General features: G+C 40.0%; 1 protein-coding gene and 1 pseudogene across 4 annotated transcripts in view; one reads left to right on the forward strand and one right to left on the reverse strand.

The window, feature by feature from the left end:
• TRIM33 (tripartite motif containing 33) overlaps positions 1-7,126 on the reverse strand; it is a 114,687-nt gene extending 107,561 nt beyond the window's left edge. For all 4 annotated transcript variants that reach the window (XM_064488863.1, XM_064488862.1, XM_064488861.1 and 1 more), the window contains exon 1: positions 6,484-7,126. In XM_064488863.1, the coding sequence (XP_064344933.1) occupies positions 6,484-7,009 (526 nt within the window). In that variant the 5' untranslated portion in view covers positions 7,010-7,126. The remainder of the gene's footprint in view (positions 1-6,483) is intronic.
• A 3,373-nt stretch (positions 7,127-10,499) lies between these two features.
• LOC105085955 (cytochrome c-like) lies at positions 10,500-12,181 on the forward strand (annotated as a pseudogene).
• Positions 12,182-22,361: the final 10,180 nt, after the last annotated feature.

Here is a 22,361-nt window from a genome sequence, read left to right on the forward strand (position 1 = left end):
TGGACCAACTTCGAGAATCACTACTTTAAGGTATTATTCTCATTTAGTGTCTGCTAAGAGGTGTATACATGAGGAAATGGAAAGCAATTAGATTCTCCTAAACTAAAATTTTTGATGTACAGATACCAGACCTTGTACACACTTAGGATTTACAGCAATAGTTCACAAGTTTTTACATTATTTAGGTAGCTGAAGACGTTTGGAATGCAAATGACGTTGTCAGATGTGCTGTACTTCATTAGATGTCAGAAAAACCTAGAAAAAATACCAACAATTTAACTTCTTGCGTCTTCTTTCTGCTTACTATGAGATAATCACAAAGACAATGAGGGACAACTGGAAGTCAACAAAAATAACAGTAGCACAATTTATTGGGCACTTACCAGGTGCCAGGCAATGTACTAAGCAACTTACAATGTACTAACTCACTTAATCCTCAAAATAATACTATGAAATACGTATAATTATTCTTCTTAATTTATGGATCAGTAATATATTCACAATCATTCAAGTAGTAAATAGTGGAGCTCAAATTCAGGTAGTCTGACTTTTTTTTTTTGATGCTGAAGCGTCATTTTTTTTTCAGGTAGTCTGACTCTTGAATTGCACGTGTCTAACCAACCACAATGCTAGAAGTTGTTAGAAGTGTTTTTCTTTGACACATCTTTAGTAACTAATTGCTGATAACTATATTATCATTCAAAAACTCAAGTCTGTTTATGTCAAATAGGGCATTAAAGAAAGCAAGGCCTAAAAAAATCCCCTGAACAGATAAGCCACATTCAGAACTAGCAAACTGCCATATATTACACATACTCGTGGAGCAAGAACTTCCAAAAGCTCAAACAGAAGACTCCGCAGAGTGGCTCACCATGCTCAGTGGTAGAACAGAACCACAGTGAGCAGGTACTCACTACATCCAGAGGTGCTCCCTCCCACTTCCCACGTGACTGTTGCCATCTTATTAGACTTTTCACAAAAAGTTGAAGATTCATAAATAGAATCATTTTCCCATGTTGATTCTTCCATTATTCCCCACAAAAGGTAAGAATATTAAACTTAAATAGATGTAAAAAGTTAGCACAAAAGGCAATAATAGAATCACATAAGTTTACTAGACAGGAATTAAACTTTACACTGCAGACCTGGAGAGGCTATCTAGGTGACATAAATTAATAGCAGAACCCAATGCAAGTTACTCTCAATCCAGATCTTCATCCACATCACCATGCTGTCTCAGAAATGCCCTACTGCAAAAGTCTCATCTCCTTCAAGAGTTCATTTGAGTTTGCTCAGATGCATCAATACATATTTGTATTTTTATACTGCATTATACATTATAGATTTGTACATACCCACTACAGATAGCTATTCTGACTCAATCTGAAGTAAACCTAAAACAAGTCACAAAAACACTTTAAAAAGTTCACTACTGACACTCAACAAATTTTAACTAGTTCTTCTATTTTGATTTTTTGAATACTCCAACAGCACATAGATCAGCCTTTCTCAAAATATTTAAATTCATGTTTCTCAAAAGTATGGTAGGTTCCAGAATCAGAATTACATGATACTTGTTAAAAATTCAGATTTCTAGAGTCATCCCCAAATCAACTGAAACTGTCTCTGAAACTCCCAAAATTGTATTTTAAAAAGCTTTCCACACAGCAAAGGAAACCATAAACGAAACAGAGACAACCTACAGACTCAGAGAAAATATGTGCAAACGATCCAACTGACAAGGGCTTAACTTTCAGAATATACAAACAGCTCATACAACTCAATAACAACAGCAACAACAACAACAACAAAAACAAGCAACCCAGTCAAAAAATGGGTGGAAGAGCTAAACAGACATTTCTCCAGTGAAGACATCACAGATAGCCAACAGGCACATGAAACGATGCTCAATATTGCTAATTATCAGAGAAATGCTAATCAAAACTACAATGAGGTATCACCTCACACCAGTCAGAATGGCCATCAAAGAAGTCCACAATTGATAAATGCTGGAGAGGATGCGGAGAAAAGGGGACCATTCCACACTGTTGACAGGAATTTAAGTTGGTGCAGCCACTAGGAAAAACAGCATGGAGATTCCTTTAAAAACTAAAAACATACTTACCCTATAACCCAGCAATCCCACTCCTAGGCATATATCCGGAGGAAACTCTAATTTGAAAAGATACATGCACCCCAATGTTCATAGCAGCACTATTTACAATAGCCAAGACATGGAAGCAATCTAAATGTCCACTGATAGATGACTGGATAAAGAAGCTGTGGTGTATATATATACACAATGGAATACTACTCAGCAATTAAAAAAGAAAAATGCCATTTGCAGCAACAACATGGATGATCATCATACTAAGTGAAGTCAGTCAGAGAAAGACAAATACCTAGGATATCACTTCTATGTGGAATTTTTTTAAAAATGGCACAAATGAACTTATTTATAAAACAGAAAGAGACTCACAGACAGAAAACAAACTTATGGTTACCAAAGGGGAAGGGTAGGGAGGATAAATTAGGAATTTGTTATTAGAAGATACAAACTATTACATAAAGTAGATCAACAACAAGGTCCTACTGTATAGCAAAGAGAATTATATTTAGTAGCTTGTAATAACCTATAATGAAAAAAGCATATATGTATGTACAACTGCATCACTATGCTGTACACCAGAAACTAACACAACATTTTAAATCAACTATACTTCAATTAAAAAAAGAAAGGGGGGGGGACTCTCCAGATGATTCTTATTCATTCAAAGGCTATTTATTAAACATTCACTCTACAGTATTCTAGTGGGAAACACAGAACAAATGAGTAAACAAAAACAAGTAAACATTTTGGATTTTAACTGTGCTATGAAGGAAGAAAGGTACTATATCTAAGAGTGACCTGGAGGACCACAGCTGTCCCCAATAACCTCAGGAGATTGGTTCCAAAACACCCATCAGGTACAGAGAGCCAAGTGTACTTTAAAAAGAGCAGCCAGAAACAGAATTTTAAGGGCAGTTAAAATACTCTGTATTATAATGATGGATACAGGTCATTATACATTTGTCCGAACCCACAGAATGTACACCACTAAGCGTGAACCCTAACATAAACTGTGGACTTTGGGTGATTGTGACGTAGGGCCATTAACTCTAAAAAATGTACCACTCTGGTGGGGGATATTGATAATGGGGGAAGCTATGTAGGTCTTGGAGTATATAAGAAATCTCCATACGTTCCACTTAATTTTGCTGTAAACCTGAAACTGCTCTTAAAAAATAAAGCCTTAAAAAAATTAAAATTAAAAAAAAAAAAAGCAGTCAAAGGAAGGTCTTTCTGCAGAGGCAACATCTGAATCCAGGAGTCCTTCATTCAAGAGCAATGGTTCTCAAACTTGGTGTGCATCAAAATCACCTGGAGGATTTGCTAAAAAAGACTTCTGGTTAGAAGGTCTGGAGTGGGGTCCAAGAATATGCATTCCAAACAAGACCACAGGTGATGCTGATGCTGCCAGTCCAGAAATTACACTTGGAGAATCACAGATCTAGAGCTAACAGCTAAAGGGTTTGAATAACACTGGTGTGTTAAAAGAACAGAAAAAAGGCCATTAGGAGGGAAGGTAATGTCACTGTTTCAGAACCACTTAAGTGGTGAGTTAAACTACCAGCTATGGCTACCCAGACCAGAGACGGAATCACAGGTTGTTCAATAATACCTTATACTTGCAAAGAATTTCACAGTTTATAAAAGCACTTTCATATTCATTATTTAATCTGACTCAGTGAAATATAAGTGAAGGACTATTAGCTACATTTCAGAGATAAAGAAACAAGTACAGAAACATTATGAACCTGGGGGAACCAGAAAACAATTAAGTGGCAAAACTATGTCCCTTGACTCTAAATCCAGTGTTCCTTCCAGAACATTATGTTCGATTTTTTTTAAAGAGTAAAGCAAAGGATACATACAGGAGTTAATACTAACAAGTTATTTTCTAGACTAGCTGCCTAAAAACATGGTGGCTTCCAGACTTAATTTGTTTCATATACTGGTTAGAAAGCCACATTACCTTAAGATTGACAATATAAGTCCCGTCTATTTATTTCTCTTAGTTTAAAAACAAAGGATGGAGAAATGGAGAGGGAAATTCAGACTATTCTTCTCTCTCCTGCATAAATAACAGAGAGACAATTTCATAAACTCAGTCCCTCAGCCACATCAACCAAGCACAATTTTCATCTTGTGTTCCCTCTAAATCTCTCACCTAACCCAGGGTCCCACAAGAACACTGAATCCCAAATGTCTTACTATACTCATGAGGCCACAAGCAGTTAGTTATATACCCATTATCCACCCTCTATATACCCATTATCGTTTAGTATCTTCTCCGTCAATCAAATCCTTACTCTTAACCTAACAATCTTACCTGTAGGTCTCAATAATACTCCAAACCCAAAACTGAAATTATATCCTCCCTCCACCACATACAACATACATACACACACATACATATACACACACACACACACACACACACACACACACACACACACCTGCTTCTGTGCCTGTTTCTTTTATATGCATTAATAGCACTGCCATCTACCAAACAATAAACCTGGAACTCAGCCTAGACACGTGTCTCTCTCATACCAATCTCAATTGGCCCCTTATCTCCATTCCCATAGCTACTTACAATTAGCTACCACTAATAATAAACTAGCAGCCATTTCTTAATAACTACCATGTACTAGTGACTTTACACACTTCATTCTATCAGTAACCCTAGGAGGTCAGTATTTTGTCCTTGTTTCACAAATGAAAAAACTAATGCGTCCAAGTCACAAGTAGAAAGTAACAAAGTAGGCATCCAAACGCAAATGTTTCTCCCAAAGCCTGTACCTTTCCCCCATACCAAAATGCTTCTTTCTTTAATACCTGATATCAGTCCCTTTACTACTTTCTCCAAATGCTAATTTCTCCCCTAGATTACTGCCACGATTGTCCTAACTGGTCCTCCTTGGTTCTTTTCTTCCTTCCCTTCAATATGCGAAGTAGTCTTTCTAGATCACAAATGTGATCCTTTTATCCTACTGATATAAAAATCTGTTGAGGGCTCTCTTAAGTCTAACTACACTGTATACACTCTACAGGATGAATCACAAACCTTTTAGTACAGGTCCACAATCCCCTACCTGCAGTCCCAAAATTCAAAAGCGTCGAAATTTTATATTTTTTTCCTGTTTGCAATAAAACCCACTCTGAATTGCAGAAGATTATCTATCACATTAGAGTGATAATTCACATGGTTCACTGCAGAAACATTAATGTTTGATAATAAGTTGTTAACCCAGACCCCTCTGGAGTGTTAGAGACTTTACCAGAAAAAAAGAAAATTTCCAAACTATTCTGAAGTCTAAAACACACCTGGTCCCGAGGGTCTGGATAAGGGATTGCAGACCCCTTACCTATTCAGCTTATCAGGCCAACCTAATTTCCACCAATCACTTTACACATTCCTTAGCTCCAGGGATGTGTAAGGTGTCCTGTGTCCTGAATACTCTCCAACCCAGTAAGCTACTCACCCTTCAAGAAACCTGCTCAAGGGTTTCCTTTTAAGTGAAGTCTCCCTGACCTTCTCTTGACTGTGCCACAACCACTGTACCAAGTACCCACCTCCACCGCTACACCTTATATGTTTGTTTCCCCTATGCTGGACTGTGAATGAGCTCCTCATTGAGTATTTTATTCAATCCTAGCACAGTATCCGGAACACTGAGGGTTCATTAATGTCCAAGGAACTGAAATTCACGCCCAGCTCTCCCTAATTCCCCATTCCCTTCAAAGTTCATTTTCCCCTAACATGCAAGCCCCTCACAGCTATTTTGTTTCCAGAGTTCCTCCTTCCCAATGTCATCTTGAAACTACTTTCTACCAGACGTCTTCTCTTAGCCCCAAATTCTCAAATGCCTTTAACCTCTATTTAATCCCTAGTACTTCTCTCCCCTAGCTTTTAACAAGTCAAGTCCTCTCCCGCTAAGGTAATTCATCCTCACAGCCCTTATCTCTTACCCACTCCCTCAATACCACTCCGTGCTGGGCCTTCCCTCCAAAACGCTTCTCACAAGCGGTTTCCCAGAGCCCCTCTTCTATCACAGTCCGGTCCACTCGCTCCCGAACCTGCGCTCGGCCCGAGTCCACGCCTTCCCAGCCCGCATCCGCACATCGCAAACCTCCCCTGCAGCCGGTGTCCCCTCCCCCCGTCTCCTGCAGCCGGCACCCCTCCCTTCACCATTCCCCGAATCTCTGGAGGGCCAGCTTCTCTGGAAACTGTCCCAGGAGCAGTGTCGTTCACCTCTCAGACCCCTCAGGACCACGCCGGTCCGAGAGGCCCCGGGCCTGAGCACCTCCTTCCCCAGAGCCTCCTCGGCCCCGCAAATCCCCTTGGGCCCAGACTGCGGGCAGGGCCTCACGCTCACCTTGCTGGATGTCGCCGTTGCTGCCCCCCGGAATGGGCACGTTGAGCTGGCGCTCGGGCTCGGGCAGGCAGCGCAGGCAGAAGGAGTGAAGACAGGGCAGCAGCTTGGGCTCCGCCTCACGCCGGCTCTGCAGGCTCTGCTGACACACCGCGCAGGTGTCCAGGAGCGAGGCTGGCGGTCCAGGCGGCGGCCCCGCCGAGGGACCCGGAGCGGGAGCCGAGGCTGGAGCTGGGGCCGGCGTCGATACCGCCCCTCCGGGAACTCCAGGGCCCACCGAGGTTGCAGGGGCTGTAGCAGCCGGGGCCGAGACCGAGGAGGCCGCGGCCACCCCCCCGTCGTCGGGCCCGGCCGCGCCGCTCTCCGCGCCGGCCCTGCCGCCTTCCTCCTCCTCCTCCTCCACCAGAACCGCGGCGAGAGGCGGCTCCGCCTCCTGCGCCGCGGGCCCAGCGACCCCGGCAGTTACCGGCGCGCTGCCGCTGCCCCCGCCGCCGCTCTCAGCCTCGCCGCCGCCTTTGTTTTCCGCCATGTTTTCCTCTTTGAACCCGCCGGACCGCCCCGCGCCGCCCGCCGCCGCCGCCGCCGCCGCCGCCCCCAGCCCCAGCCGCAGCCGCAGCAAGAGCGGCCGCCGAGAGCGAGCAAGCAAACGAACGAGCGAGAGCGCGCGCGCACGCGGCGCCCCCACCCTCGCGTCGCGCAGTTGCAGGAGGGCGGGCGCGGCGCGCGCACGTACGCACGGACGTCTTCCGGAGGGAGGCGGGAACTCAGGGCGCGGGCGCGCAGCCGTCCTCACCGCCCATCCCGCCCTCGAGGGCCGGCGAGTCGAGTCCGTACCCCGGCGCTTCAACCCTCAGTGAGCCTTAAAAGCCAAAGGCAGTTGACGCTGAACTACCTGGCCGGGGGTGGTTATGAGCTCGGACGCAGCGGTGGTGCGGGAAGAAGAGCGGGAAAGGATGGAAGGCCGGGGCTGGTTCCTGCCGAGCCAGCGTCTCCCGGGCGGCTCGGTCCCCAGAGGCAGGCGTGTCTCCGCGGAAACCTCCCTCGGCGCACGGTCAGACGCCCCCGCCTCCTGGCTCCAAGGTGCCGACCTCCTGGGTGTCTCTGCTTTAACTGGCTGCGTTCCTGTTGGTGCTTGTACCTCGGAGGAGCAGTAAAGCGAAGCTTTTTTTTTTCTTTTTTTTGACTGGTGGCGTACCAGAAATAGGCCGAAAAGATCTAGTGAGGACGAAACTCTTTAACAGCTATTTTTAGCTTCTTAAGGTGATTGATTCTCTGACGTTGCTACATATCAGAAAACCAATCAACTGAGCAGCTTTTTCAAAGCAGAGATGTGCCAGGACCACACCCCAGACCTGCATCAGGAAGTGGGGGAGAGCTGATGAATGCTGAAAGTCGCTTTTGCTGAATCTGATGTGCGTCAGCTTGGGGAGTCACCGATCTAACCAATATTAATGTCTCGAGAGTCCCACTTAGTGTCCTGGTGAGACTGCAGTTACAAATGCCCTCACAGTGTCGGTAATGGAAGCTTCCAGGAAGGGTTGTCTTTATTTGAGAAACAAGTACGACGGCTTTTTAAATATTAGGATCATGAAGTAGGCTTTATTTCCTCTTCTGATAGTGTTTTCCCAGGAAACTGTTACTCTTGAGCTGGTGTAAGTCCTTAAAATAAGCCACCTCAAAACGTTTTTCATTTATTCGTCAAAAAATACTGACCCCTTACTATGTGTCAGGTAGTGTTTTAGAGATGCTAGGATTACAGCAGAGAACAAAGAAGATCCTTACTTTCAAGGCGTTTGCAATCTAATGGAGGAAGATTGACATAAATATATTGCAGAAGTATATATACATAGATAAATGCTATGAAGAAGAAAAAGTAAAAGAGATTAGAGATGATTGGGGAAGTCCTCTGTTGATAGGTGAACAAGCCTTGTGGTCCTCTTGCAACAGAATGTTATAGGCAGTGGGCTAAACAGTCAGTACGAAGGGCCTGAGGCAGGCAGAGATTTTTGGCTTGTTAGAGGAACAGCAAAGAGTCAATGTGGCTGCAGTGGTTTGGAGGAGGGAAAGAGCAGTAGAACATAAGAGAATTAAAGGAGCCAGGACATATACAGAAATGGTCTTCAATTTTTTGAACGTTTGTGCCCTTGAAAAGAACTTTGAAAAACTATTTTCTCCCCTCAGACATATGTTGACTCTTAAAATTTTTTGTAATAACTGTAAATATTTGCAAAGAGTGCGATTTCTGACATTTTGCAATACTAACATTTTTCCATTGTCACATTACTTTTTTTCCATTGTCACAAGACTTTTTTCCAAATTCACTTCAAAAAAATAAATTAGTGGGCCAAATTTCTCAAGCAATATCTTTGCTTCCTTGAATTTTTCTTAACCTTTTGGTGCCTGCTACCATTGCCTTTATTAAAATCTAATATAATCAAAATGAGTATATGTATATTCATGTATGACTGAAGCATTATGCTGTACACCAGGTATTGATACAACATTGTAAACTGACTGTACTTCAATTATATATATATGTGTATATATATATACAAAAAAAAATCTAATATAAAAGTGTTTTTGGAGAGGCAGCATGGAGGCTGAATCTGCTCTGGAGCCAAAGTGCCTGGTTTGAAGCCTCGTTCCACCACCTACTAGCTGTGTGATTTGGGTAACTTAGCTTGCCTGAATTTCTTCATTTGTAAAAGGGCATTTGCTCACAGTAAGACCTACTTCAAGGTTGACAATTAAATATTTGTAAAGTGCTAACAGTACCTGGCGATTAGAAACATGAAATGAATGTAAAAGTAGACCCAAAGTTCATGAAGGGAACAGAACTGGAGGGAGAAACAAAGGTACCTCAGAGAAAAATCTCAAGAAGAGAAAGCATGCTGTGGGCTGAACTGAGCAGCGGGTATAAGTAGAGGCTGTATCCAGCCATTCCCCTAACCTAGACTGTCTTTTACCTCGACCTGCTTGCCTGAGCATTATAAGAAAAACTCAGTCCTACTACTCAGCCATAAAAACCAACAACATAACACCATTTGCAGCAACATGGATGCTCCTGGAGAATGTCATTCTAAGTGAAGTAAGCCAGAAAGCTAAAGAAAAATACCATATGAGAGCGCTCATATGTGGAATCTTTAAAAAAAAAAAACAAAAAACCACAAACAAGGCATAAATACAAAACAGAAATAGACTCATAGACACAGAATACAAACTTGTGGTTGCCAAGGGGGCGGAGGGTGGGAAGGGATAGACTGGGATTTCAAAATTGTAGAATAGATAAACAAGATTATACTGTATAACACAGGGAGATATATACAAGATCTTATGGTAGCTCACGGAGAAAAAAATGTGACAATGAATATATATATATTCATGTATAACTGAAAAATTGTGCTCTACACTGGAATTTGATACAACATTGTAAAATGATTATAAATCAATAAAAAAAAAGTTAAAGAAAAGAAAAAAGAAAAACACAGTCCTGAAATAAAGGAGAGAGCTATCAGTAGGTGTCTAGTAGCTCTGCTTTGGAGAAAACTTCCCTGATATTGCTGGTAACCGGAAGTGAAAAGAACTTTTCAGGTGTCCAGAAGAAAACGCCCTCAAAGGGAATGACATAGATAGGTGAGCAATGGTGAGCATAATTCATCATCTAGACATAGGAGATTGGCAGCAGTAAGGCAGAGTAGCCCAAGATCAGCATTAGGATCTGCAATGGCCAATTCTACCACTTCTGGACGGAGCAACCATGATCGGCAGCAGGAGTGGAAGAGACCATGAGGACCAGGAGAGGAATGCTGAGCTGCAGTTGAGATTTGGGGCATTTCTGTTAATGTACCTTACTTGTAATCATGAGTGGGTGAGGCCAGGGGATGTAAAGGTGACATTTTGTGATTTAAAGTTCACTTCTCTGAACACAGGTACATAGGCACATGTAACTTGGACTTAGCAGGAAGTCCAACTTCAGAGCAGACACATTTCTAGTGCATGTGTCGCAAGAGCAAAATTAAAATGGTGATGTTGAGGAGGGCAAGATTTTTGTCCAGAGGTATGCCCAGTGCTGTGGAAAAGAAAGGCAAACACAAGAAATGATCTGTTTTGGCAGAAGACAGGTCAGGCCCCTGGATTCTCTTATACTGATGACAACAAGAACATCACAAAGGCATCACCTAGGGAGAAATGCATTTGGAGAATCCCAAGAAGTACATCCCTAGAACGAAAATGGTCTTCACTGGCACTAAGAAGAAGGCAGGAAAGGCAGACTTGATAGTTTATCTCAAAGCCACTAATGAGTAGCAGTTGGCCCTCTGCCTTATTTCTTACAGAACAGAAATGTCTCAACTTCTTTTCTGTGTAGCATATTTAAATTCACCTCATATACCGGAATCAGATCATGAATGGCTGATAGAATATTTTTGTTGGACAGTCCTGATTTAAATAATGTTCTCTTGTGGTTAAATTAATATGATCAGCTTTTTGAATTTTGATAGTAATTCCAATTCAGCAAGCACTATCACTGTTTCCCCCTTCTAAAGATATGATTGGACTTGCTTGGTAATGTTCACCTTTTCACAGACATGGTGAATGCCATCTCAAAACCTATAGGTTTTTGGTTTTAATTTAGATTTATATAACTGATTATATGAATATAATATTTAAATGTTGGGGAAGTCCCTTTATTGTCTCAGAGAATTTAGCAAGACTCACCTGTGTTTCAGTCTGTGTTCATCAGGCTGTGAAGGGCTGAAGATAAGGTAACAATGTATACTTTATCTTTTTGGTTTTAACTATGCCAGTCTAAAATCCCCTATATCTAAAATGTTTCCTTTTACTGAATGAAAAACATTTTAGTGTGGTTTCTGTATAGCTATTAAACATTTAGACTATTTAACATATAACTATTAACATATAACATATAGACTATTTAACATTAACATAGACCATTTAACATATAAGACAATTTAACATTTCTCACATTTTATAAATGATCTATAAGGTCAGATGCTTTTAAAAGTCAGTGTGACAAGCTTTAATAGCAAGTTAATCTTTACTTTTAAAACCTTTATTACCTAAGTGAGACTGAGTTATAATTCAGGATTGTCTTTAAACAGCTGTTCAAAAACACATGAAACTGTAAAACACCAGTATGTCAATGATTGGTAATGGTGTTTCTGCAAATTTATTAGAAGGATTAAAGTAGAGGAGATATACTATCAGCACACATTTGTAAATTATGTGATCATAAGGCTTAAGATAGTTAAAAACAAAATCATGGAAAATATAAAGTTCACTTCTCAGCATTTCACGATGTTGTGCAAAGTGCGCTTTGACTTTCAGGTGCTGTGTTGTCTAAGTTTGAGAGCCACTAGTACCAAGAAAAAAGAGACAAATTGCAGAATTCTGAGTCTGGTAGCTAGTTCTTTGGCTGTTCTATATTTCTAAGGCCTTCCAGGGGTACAGTGGTAATCCCAGTAGTAAACACGACATTTGAATAGCAGTTTACAATTTGTAAAGTGACTTCACACACATTATCCCTAATTCTTGCAACCAGTAAGATTCATTCCAGTTTAGACAACAAACAGATTTCATGAGTGTACTGTAATGTATTAGCTGTCTATTTTTACACAATAAGGTTGTTTCTAATTTTTTGCTATTGAAACAATACTGTAATAAACATTATGATGAATAATACTTTGCGTGTCTATAGTTTTTTTTTCTGAATATTCCTAAAGATAGAATTGCTGATTCAACAAGTACACCCATTGTAAAAATTTTTAATATATAAATTCAAAGGGTTCTCACTACGTTATTAAATAAATAGATTGTGTTTGATGTATTTTGCTACTATAAATAAAAGTAAATTAACATGCAATCTTTTTTTCAAATTTGTTTCTCTCTCTAAAGATCTCTTTCCTCATGTCCCACTCATTCCTCTATCTACTCTGGCCTAGCTCCCAACCCCATCACCCTGTCAACACAACTCTTGATAAGGTCATCAATGACCTCCATGCTTTTTAAATCCAGTAGATGTATTTTATTCCTAACCTTACTTGTCTTTTCAGTGGAATTTCACAATGTTGGCCATTCCCCCTTCTGGAATCACTTACTTCCATGGCTTTCTTGACACCACGTGCTGCTGGTTTTCCTCCTACCTCTTGGACTGCTGTCTCTCTTTCACAGACTGTGTCAGGGGTCCCCAAAACCAAACTAGGAGAAGTCACAGAACTCAGAAAAGCTGTTATAGTCATGGTTATGGTGTATTACAGTGAAATGATACAGATTAAAATCAGCAAAAGTAAAAGGTCCCTGGAAAAAAGTCCAGAAGAAAACTGGCACAAGGTGCCAGGTGTCTCCTCCCAGTGGAGTTACTTACACAGGCTCTGATTCTCCCAGCAATGATGTGTGACAACACGTTTGTGAAGTGTTGCTGATACTGAGCAGGACCCTGTAGGCACCCCTGCCAACCTTTGCCTCTTGTTTATAGAAAAGCTGAAGTCTTCCAGGCCTCCCTGAGTCATAGAAGAGCAGGCTCAAGCAGCTGATTAGGACAAGCCTGTAGGCATTGGGGGATGGCAATGATTCTGAGCATCTATCTCAATGATTAACTGAGATTATTCTTCCATTTCCCTTCAAAACTTTCAAGGCTGAACAGAATCTTTGGGTCCACCAGATTGCAGGCATTCTAATTAAAAGCAACTTTCCTTTTTGGCACCAAGGCAGTTGCCCCCAGGATCATACCCTTGTCTCTCCCTCAGATAGAAACCAATTTCTTTCATCTAAGTCTCAGGAGGCAGCTGTAGAGAAGAAACAAGAACTGGCTAGAGTCCACCAAGTCCAAGATGATGGAGGATTTGACTTCTAGTCAACCTTGCGCTTCATTATATGCTCATTGTAATGTATTAGCATGCTAAAAATGACACACACACCAGCGCCATGACAGTTGATAATTGCCATGACAACAACTGGAAAAGCCCATCCAAGGACCAAAAAGCCCATACAAAGACTGATTGGCTCCATCACACCCAGAAGGAGGATGTGATGGCAGAAGCCTCCCATAAAAGTCCACATGGCTGACCTGGGTCAGAGCTGTCTCTACCAGCCATCATGGCGGACAGCTCCCCACTGGAGCAAGCACCTTTTCCTCACTCAAGTGCTTTTCTTTCCTTCTCCCTGCTTGAGCACTTTAATTCCTTTTCCTCTTTTGAGAAATAAAAGCAGTTTTTGCTCTGTCCCTCTGCCTCAGCTGTGATTCCTTCCAGCCAGCAGGCAAGGACCCACACTTTGGTGGGCCTCCTAATTTAGGGGTCTCACTATTGGCTAACATTGCCAAACAGGGACATTCACCCAAGCCTTGGTATTCCGGATTTGTATTGGGCGTAGGGGAAGAGTCTGTCCCATAGGCATGGATCACCCACACAACTGACCTCAACTGCTTGAATTCCAGCCCACAGAGGTCAGACTGATACAGCATGGTCCAGGGCCGCAGACATGCTAAAACAGGTGTTCAACACAAATCACATTGATAGCATAAACAATGGGGTCAAAGTGATACAGTCTGGCCCAAGACCTCAGGCATACAAACCATCTTATTAGGCAGAGTATTCCAAAGGCTCAGAGGTTATCTCTCAGGAATCAGTCAAGGATTAGTTCTAAAAGACAAGCCCTTCTTTGGAATGTGCGGGGTTTGAGCAATCTAGGCCTACTAAGTTAACCCTTTGCTGCACTATTCAACATTGGACTTTCAGAAATACCAACTCTAGACCCCCTTCTCTTCTCAATCAATTTTCTTTCTCTAGGCACACTCATCCATGCTACAGCTTCATTTGCCATCCATAAAATAACTCCAAAGTATATGACTTTAGTCAATTAATATCTCCACATGACTGTCTCAAAGGCACCTCAAACTCAGCATGTCCAAGACTCAATAATCTTTTCCCCAAACCTCTTCATCTTCTTCCATATTCCTTATCTCAGCAAATGGTGTTACCACTCTCTTATTTGCACTAGAAAGACATATTTAGAAGATACATTATCTGATTTTGACAGATTAGATACAGGAAGGATCATCCTTGAAACCTACTTCTTAGCCCTTGTATCTAACCTATTACCCAGTCCTGTCAATGTGACTTTCTAAATATTTCTTCAAATCCTTCCATTTGTCTCTATTTCCACTGTCACCACCCTAAGTCAACTTATCACCCTCAAAATATCACAACCCTCATCTCCACATGCACTGTGACTCCACTGTCTAAATTCCCCTGTCCCCATTGTCTAAACTTCATTAGAGTAATCTTTTCAAAGGAAAGTGATCCTTGCTTCGCCAATCCTTATTCTCATGGCTTTCTCTTATTCTTAGGATGAAAAACAAAATCCTTAAGGGCCAATAAGGCTGTGTTTTATGTGGCCTGGACTACCTCTCTAGCCACATAATGTTCCACTTTCCCCTTGCTTCTACATTCTAGCTACATTGGCCTTTCACTTTCTTCATTGTGCCATGCTCCCTGTTGCCTTAGGGCCTTTGCATGTTCTGTCCTCTATGTGAAATAATTATTTCTCCTACCACCACCACCATCACCCACTTTGCAGAGTTAATGCCTACTCAAACTTGAGGTCTGAGCTCAGGCAGTACTTCCTCAGGGAGCTCCTGTCTAGATCAGTTTTCTTAGTTAGATCCCTGTTTCTTTCCTTCATCACTACCTGTGAGAAACAGTATAGCATAATGGTTATGAGCAGGGGCTAGACTGAAAAAAAAAAGCAGGGGCCAGACTATCTGGGTTTGAATTCCAGCTCTATCACTTATTGGCTATGTGACCTTGGGCAAGTTACTTAACCTCTCTCTGACTCAGCTTCATTATCTGCAAGTGGGTATAAGAGTGGTGGGCATAATAAAAACTATATACATATAACAGTACATGTAATACATTATTTATGATTAAATTAATTCCTGGAAAGAGTTTGGACTAGGGACCTACAAATATAAGTACATAATATTTCATTTTATCATTAAGGTCTCAATTTGTAATAATGCATTCGTTAGTGTGATTATCTGATTGATATTTGTCTCTCTCATTAAACTCCATGGAAACAGGGATAATATATGTTTCTGCTTTTCATTCTATTCACACATAGGTGCTCATAAATATTTGATAAATTAATAAGTGATTCTTAAAGGTGGAGTTATACTGGATCAAAAATTGTGCATATTAAATGTTTTCTGCTCAGAGGAGGGTTTAGTTTGTTTGTAAGAATGGAGAGACTTTGACCATGTTTCTGCTTAAAGAAAAGAACTAACAATAATCTATGGTTTGAAAATAAAGGAAAGAAAGGAAACTTTTAAGAAAGAATCTTGGAGAAAATAGAATGTAGAACAAAGAGGGGTAAATTAGCCTTGGATAAGAGAAAGAATATCACTGCCTTGAAATTATGGAAAAGAAGATAGAGTACTGTGGAGATGTAGATCACTTTGTGCCTTTGGGATGTGGAAAGAAGAGGAGAAAAAGCACCTGCAATCTCTGAGAAAGAAGCAAGGCTGTAGGCTGAGAGATGGGCATCAATAAGGTTAGTTGGGCAGTTAGACTCCTTTGGGCTGCAAGTAATAAAAATGGTGGAAAGAATGGTTATTGAGAAGGCAATCAGTAATGTCTGTTACAACTGATAAATGTTAAAAACAGTCACTGAGCTCATCTTCTTCTTTCCCTTTCCTTTACTCTTCCCCAGCAATTCAGCCCAGAAGCCATGAAGTGGGATCAACTATGTAGGTATTTGTGCCTGAGATGGAGAGAGCTGTGGTCCAGAGCAGAGAGTCAAAGACTGAGCAGAGTTTCCCCTGGGGGACAGGGGTCAGCCTCTGCAAGATGAGGAGAGTGGCTACTACATGGGAGGGTGGGCCATCAGGAGTCTGGAGAACAAGCAGGGTGAAGAGGGTGTCCATGCAGGGGACTATTACCCAGCACAGACAGCCAAAGCTAGAGTAGGGTGAGGAGGATGTCCACATGGGGTGGGGCACCCAGTGTGGGACATCAGAGCCAGCACAGGGTGAGGAGGGTGGCCAGGCACAGAGGGATGACCTGGCCCTGGTATCAGAGCCCAAGATGGATGAGGAAGGCATCAGTGTAGAAGAAAGGTCCAGTGTAGGGTGTTGGAGCCTGAACAGGGTAAGGAAGACATCAAAAAGCGAACAGCCTTCCATGGGCATGGGTTGGCCAGCATGGGGTAGCCCAAGAGGGTTACGGATAGGAATTGTCATAATATGTCAGAGCTTCAGTGGGGTGAGGACATCCTCCTCAGTTACAAATATGAAAAGAGAAAACTAGAATGAACTCTGCAGTGCTGGGTTGGAATTGTGGTATCTATGTGTCCTATTGGATGCCAATATTTAGAAAGATAGCTAAAGAAATAAATATAGACATAAATGTATGTTTGTATATGAATGAGAAGCAAAAACTTTACCTCTACTCTCTTAAGATCTCTAGCTGGACCTGAAAATTAAGTTGACATAAGACGGAATAGGAGGAGAAAAGCATACAGACTTATGTAATATAAGTTTTACATGACATGGGGACCCTCATAAATGAAGAACCAAAGCGACAACAAAACCTAAGGGCTTATATATTAGGTTGAACAAAGAGAGGCATTGTGGAAAAGTGACTAAAATATATGGGGAGACTAAAGGAAGATAAGAATTACTTTAACAAGATCTATTTGTATAGAATTCTCTCAGCCTCCCCGACTCCCCACCTCTGGTGATAAGAATGTTTCTTTCCTCATGTGAGAAGGAAGACATCTTTCATATGGGGGTTTCATCCCCTGCTTTCAGGTAGAAAGGGGAAGTCAGTGCACCCGTCCTGCACCTGCTGTTTCTTAAGAACTTTTTGCTCAAAATAATCTTGAGACCAAAGTAGAGTATTTTGGGGTGTCACATTCTGCTACCCTTCATATATATGCATGTATGTGTATGTGTGTATATAAAACATAGATTCCTTAGGCCTGTCCACTGAGAGGCTTGGGAGCAACAATAACCCAACAGCCATAAATATACATAGTACATATTGTACATCAACCATACCCCAATCTTTTAAAAAGTTACATTAAAAAAAGTAAATGTTACAGATTCACAGCCCCTCAGTTACAATTCTAAAACTTCACAGATTTTGAAAATCAGAAATTTTTTGGTTTTATAATATTTGACAGTAAAACCTGACTTCTGCTTTAAAAAGTAAATGCACCTAGCACCAAGATCTTAGATTTTAAATACCTTTCTCTTTTAAAAAGAACTCGGTCCCTTGGTGAAATGGCTGATTCCAAGGCTAAAGTAAAGGCAAGAAAACACAAGATGAACCTGGAATATCTTATTGTTGCAGGAAGTAAGGAAGTCCTCATAGAATGATGGCAACACATTAAAAGGTCAGAGTAACCAGCTTGAATAAGCTCCCAATAGCCAGATCTGGAACAATTTGAGTATCAAAATAAGTAATGATAGGAACAGATTCTAACCCACTGAGTATAATAGAAAACCATGAATCCAAATCAATGAAAATAAGCAAATAAATGGAAACTTTGCTGAGGAAATTTTTTTTTGCCTCTCTCATTAAGGAAATTTGAGGAAATTTCATTAACAGCCTCAAAGTTTACATGTTTGTATAATTTCATATCTCATTTATACTTACATACTGTCAAAATATTACTCACAAACTATTAATTACAAAGAAAAAAAGATTAACTTTTTAGTGGAGAAGACTAGCAGACATTGCCATAATCAAGGAATTGAATTTAAGCCATCAGTAATGAGACAAATCAAAACTGTATTAGGATGACATGAGAACCCAGAACAGATTTCTTTTACACTCCTGCTAGAATTGTATAACCTGCACCTAATCATGATGAAACATCAGACAAATCCAGACTAGGGGATAGTCTACAAAATAGCATGTTTCTAATCTTCAAATGTTTCAAGGTCGTTTGGAAACCATGTTAAGAAGATGGCAAAGCTATGAGATGGAAGAAGCCTGGGCTCTTGAACCACAATCTACTGATCAGGAACGTTGGTTTTGGAATTTATGGGAGTGATAATTAAACTTCTGCTTGAGCCACTATTCATTTGGGGGAACAAAAGAAAAAGTATCAAGGTCACAAATATCAAGAAGAGACTGAAGAACTATTCCAGGTTGAAGAACATTAAAAGACATGACAAAATGCAAATCAAAACCATAATGAGATACCACTTAACATATATTAGGATGGCTATTATCAATAGAAAAGAACAAGTGTTGGCAATTTTGTGGAGAAATTGGAACCTTTATGCACTGCTAACGGAAATGTAAAATGGTACAGCAGCTCCGGAAAACAATATGGCAGTTCCTCAAAAAAATCATGCTTAGAATTATCAAGTGATCCAGCACCATCTTTTCTGGGTATATATCCAAAAGAATTGAAAGCAGGAACTTGAACAGATATTTGTACAGCAATGTTCTTAGTAGCATTAATCACAATACCTGAAAGTGGAAACAACTCAAGTATCCACTGATGAATAAATGGATAAACAAAATGTGGAATATACATACCATTATTTAGCCTTAAGAAGAAACAAAATTCTGACATATGCAACAATGTGGATGAATCTTGAACACATTCTGCTAAGTGAAAAAAGCCAGGCACAAAAAGACAAATCTTGTATGATATATGAGGTACCTAGAGTAGCGAGATTCACCGAAATGGAAAGTAGAATGGTGGTTGCCCTTGTATGGGAAGGGAAAAATGGGGAGTTACTGCTTCATGGATATGGAAAGATAAAAAAATTTGGAGATAGATGGTGGTGATTATTGCACAACAATATGAATGCATTAATGCCACTCAACTCTGTATTTTTAAGTTGCTAAAATGGTAAATTGTTTTGATACAAAGGACATTTCTGGAACAACCGGTTAAACTTGAATGGATCTGAGGTAGTAGTGACATATGGATGTTAATTTCCTAATTTTGATGGTTGTCCTGTGGCTATTTAAGAGAATATCCTTGTTTAAAGGAAATACATGGAAATGTTTGAGAATAATGGAGAATCATATCTGCTATTTGCTCTCAAATGATCCAGGAAAAAAAAAAAACAAACCCTGTTTTTGTGCTGTGCGTATAACTCTTCAATAAACTTAAGATTATTTCCAAAAAAAACTTTAAAGGTAAAATAAATAATGGAAATTAGCAGTCATCTGTTTAACAGTTGAGAAAAATGAATCCTGGGTTAGTTAAAACTAGCCAAAGCATCAGGAGTTGAGCACAGGTCTCTTGGATTATAATCGGGAGCACTTTCCTATACAGTTAATGAAATGTTAATAAAATAAAGACTCCACTGGTAATAGGTATTTTTGTATATATGAGGTTTTGTTTGTCAAAGGTTGGCTTTTTTTAACTACCTAGCACATTATTGTGTGATGAGTCACCATCCCCCCAGACAATGTATCCTCAGGAAAGATAGCCATAAATTAATAATAAGGAAAAAAGAATGGAAATAGAAAAGCAAGTCTGGTGGACAAAATCTTGTGTCTGTATTCTGAAACTAACTACAAATGATTTTTAAATTTTTTTGTTACTTTGTATTATACTTGTCACAGAAATGTGCGGGCTTACCAGAGGATAAGCTTTAACTTCCCTTAGTGGGAAGTACACTGCAGTCAAACAGGAAGTGCTGCCTACCTATTTTAAATTACTTTTATATTTTATTTGGGCTTTAAAAGACTATCTTTTATTATGTAAATATACAAGTTAATCACTGAAAGGAATGGTCCAGGAAGCTTGTTTGGGATTGGAATAGAATTGCTAAGTATATTTATTGCTAATGTCCCTGAAAAAGCAGGGAAGAATTGGGATCCAGAAATGGCCTTGGTGGGTAGGAGGGATGTTCTGGGGCAGTTCTTTCCATTAAATGGATAGAGCAAGGATGTCAAAGGTCAGAGGCCACATCTGGCCTGTTTTGCATGCTCCCAGAAGGTAAGAATGATTTTAGTGGATGAATATTTGTAACTGTTCTGAGCCCCCAATTAAGTAAAATGTTATTCCTAAAAAAATAATTTCATTCTTCTCATTGGTAGACCTTTAATTTAAAAGTGCGTATAACTTCCTCGATTTTGCCTCTTGGCCTTCAAAGTCAAATATTTACTATCTGTTCCTTTACAGAAAATGTTTGCTAACCTATCTCTTCTACAGGTGGGCAATGGTCTATGTTCATATGAAGAATGGAGTTGTGGCAAATATTGGAGACTTAATTGTAAAGAGTTGTCTGCTAAGAGTGATGGAAAAATGGCTGATAGGGTCTAAAAGAGTTGTAAAGTTTTGAAATGATTGCTGTAGGAACTGCCCACATATCATAAAGGGACAGTTCAAGTCATGGAAAAGAGTTAGATTCTTAATAAGTGATGTTTGTGTAACTAGGCTGTCATGTACAGCAAAAAGAAAATTAGGTCATCACTCTTTTGCCAAATAACTTTGGATAGATAAATATTTGAAATGTGAGAGAATGAAAACATTAAAGTACCAAAAGAAAGTTTAGGTAAATATCTTTTATAAATTTAGGAGAGAACTGTCTTTTGAATCTTGATGAAGATTTAAGAAACAAAAGTTGAAGTTGTACATTTGACTCCATAAAAAATGTAAAATAGGTATAACCCTCCTCCTTTAAAATATGCAAGGTTAAAGAGCAACCCACAAATGGAAAAATATGTACATAACATACATGATAAAGGGTTAGGATTGTGCTTCTTAACATAACAGTGTTTTTTGTTGTTTATTTTTTAAATTTTAATCAGATGGGGTTGATATTCTTTGTTCTATGCAGAGTCGATTAAGTGGCTGCCTTAGTTATGCACATGTAACTGGTGAAGGCACCCGCTGTCCTGCAAGGAGGTCCTAACAAAACTTTTTTTGCGGGGGTGGTGTGTGTGTGTTTCCTTCCCAGTTAGCAAAAACGTCTCACCCTTAGTTTTGCCTGGTGAGTCACTGGGGATGAGGTGAATCAATTTGCCTTAGAAACCTAATACCCATAGGAAAGAAGAGACCAAGAACCCAGTTTCTGCTCCTCAAGTCTGAATTAAGGAGAATTTATGTGGATGTACAAAGACTTAATAGCAAAGGAGAACCGAGTAGACACCAGTTCTCTCTGTATTTGGCTATTAGAAGAAGAATCTGTTGCACTTTTGGCTGAGTGAACCCCCCTTAAGATACTTGGACAATCAGTGGAGAGGAGGGGAAACCACAAAGAGGAAAACTAGACTTCCTTCTAACAGGGCATGTGGGAAGCTTAACTACAATAGAGAAAACTAATAAATGTAACTAACCACATTTGTACCTTGTACATTTGTAGAGCAGATCGCATACTAGTTACATTACTAACACAAAGAACTCTTAAAACTCAAGAAGAAAAAAGCATTCAATATAAAATAGACAAAAGCATGACTAACCAATTATATAAGAATAAAAATAAATGGATATTAAGTGTATGAAAAATATGTAAGGTGCACTGGTAATCAAAAAACTATACAAATAAAATGTGGTATTATTTGTCACAGATCAGATGGTCCAAGAAAATATTACTCAGTGTTGTGTATGTGAAAAAAAAAATATTCCCATAAACTAAAAGTTAAGAGGTATGACCAATTGTCATTATGTACTATATATTTTTTTTTGTTTAATTTAAGAAAATAAATAGAGGTAGGGTTTCTAAGGAAATAATTGGGCAAGCACCCAAAGATACGAGAGTGTTTGCTATAGTGTTGTTAGATAATATATGATTCATAAGTATAATAGATTAATTTGTACCTTGGAGTAGAGTTCAATAAGTGAGCTTGGTGCAATGCCTTCCAAATTTATGAGGGGGAGGTATAGCT

This window comes from Camelus dromedarius, chromosome 9 (assembly GCF_036321535.1).
Source record: "Camelus dromedarius isolate mCamDro1 chromosome 9, mCamDro1.pat, whole genome shotgun sequence".
Taxonomy (NCBI): Eukaryota; Metazoa; Chordata; class Mammalia; order Artiodactyla; family Camelidae; genus Camelus; species Camelus dromedarius.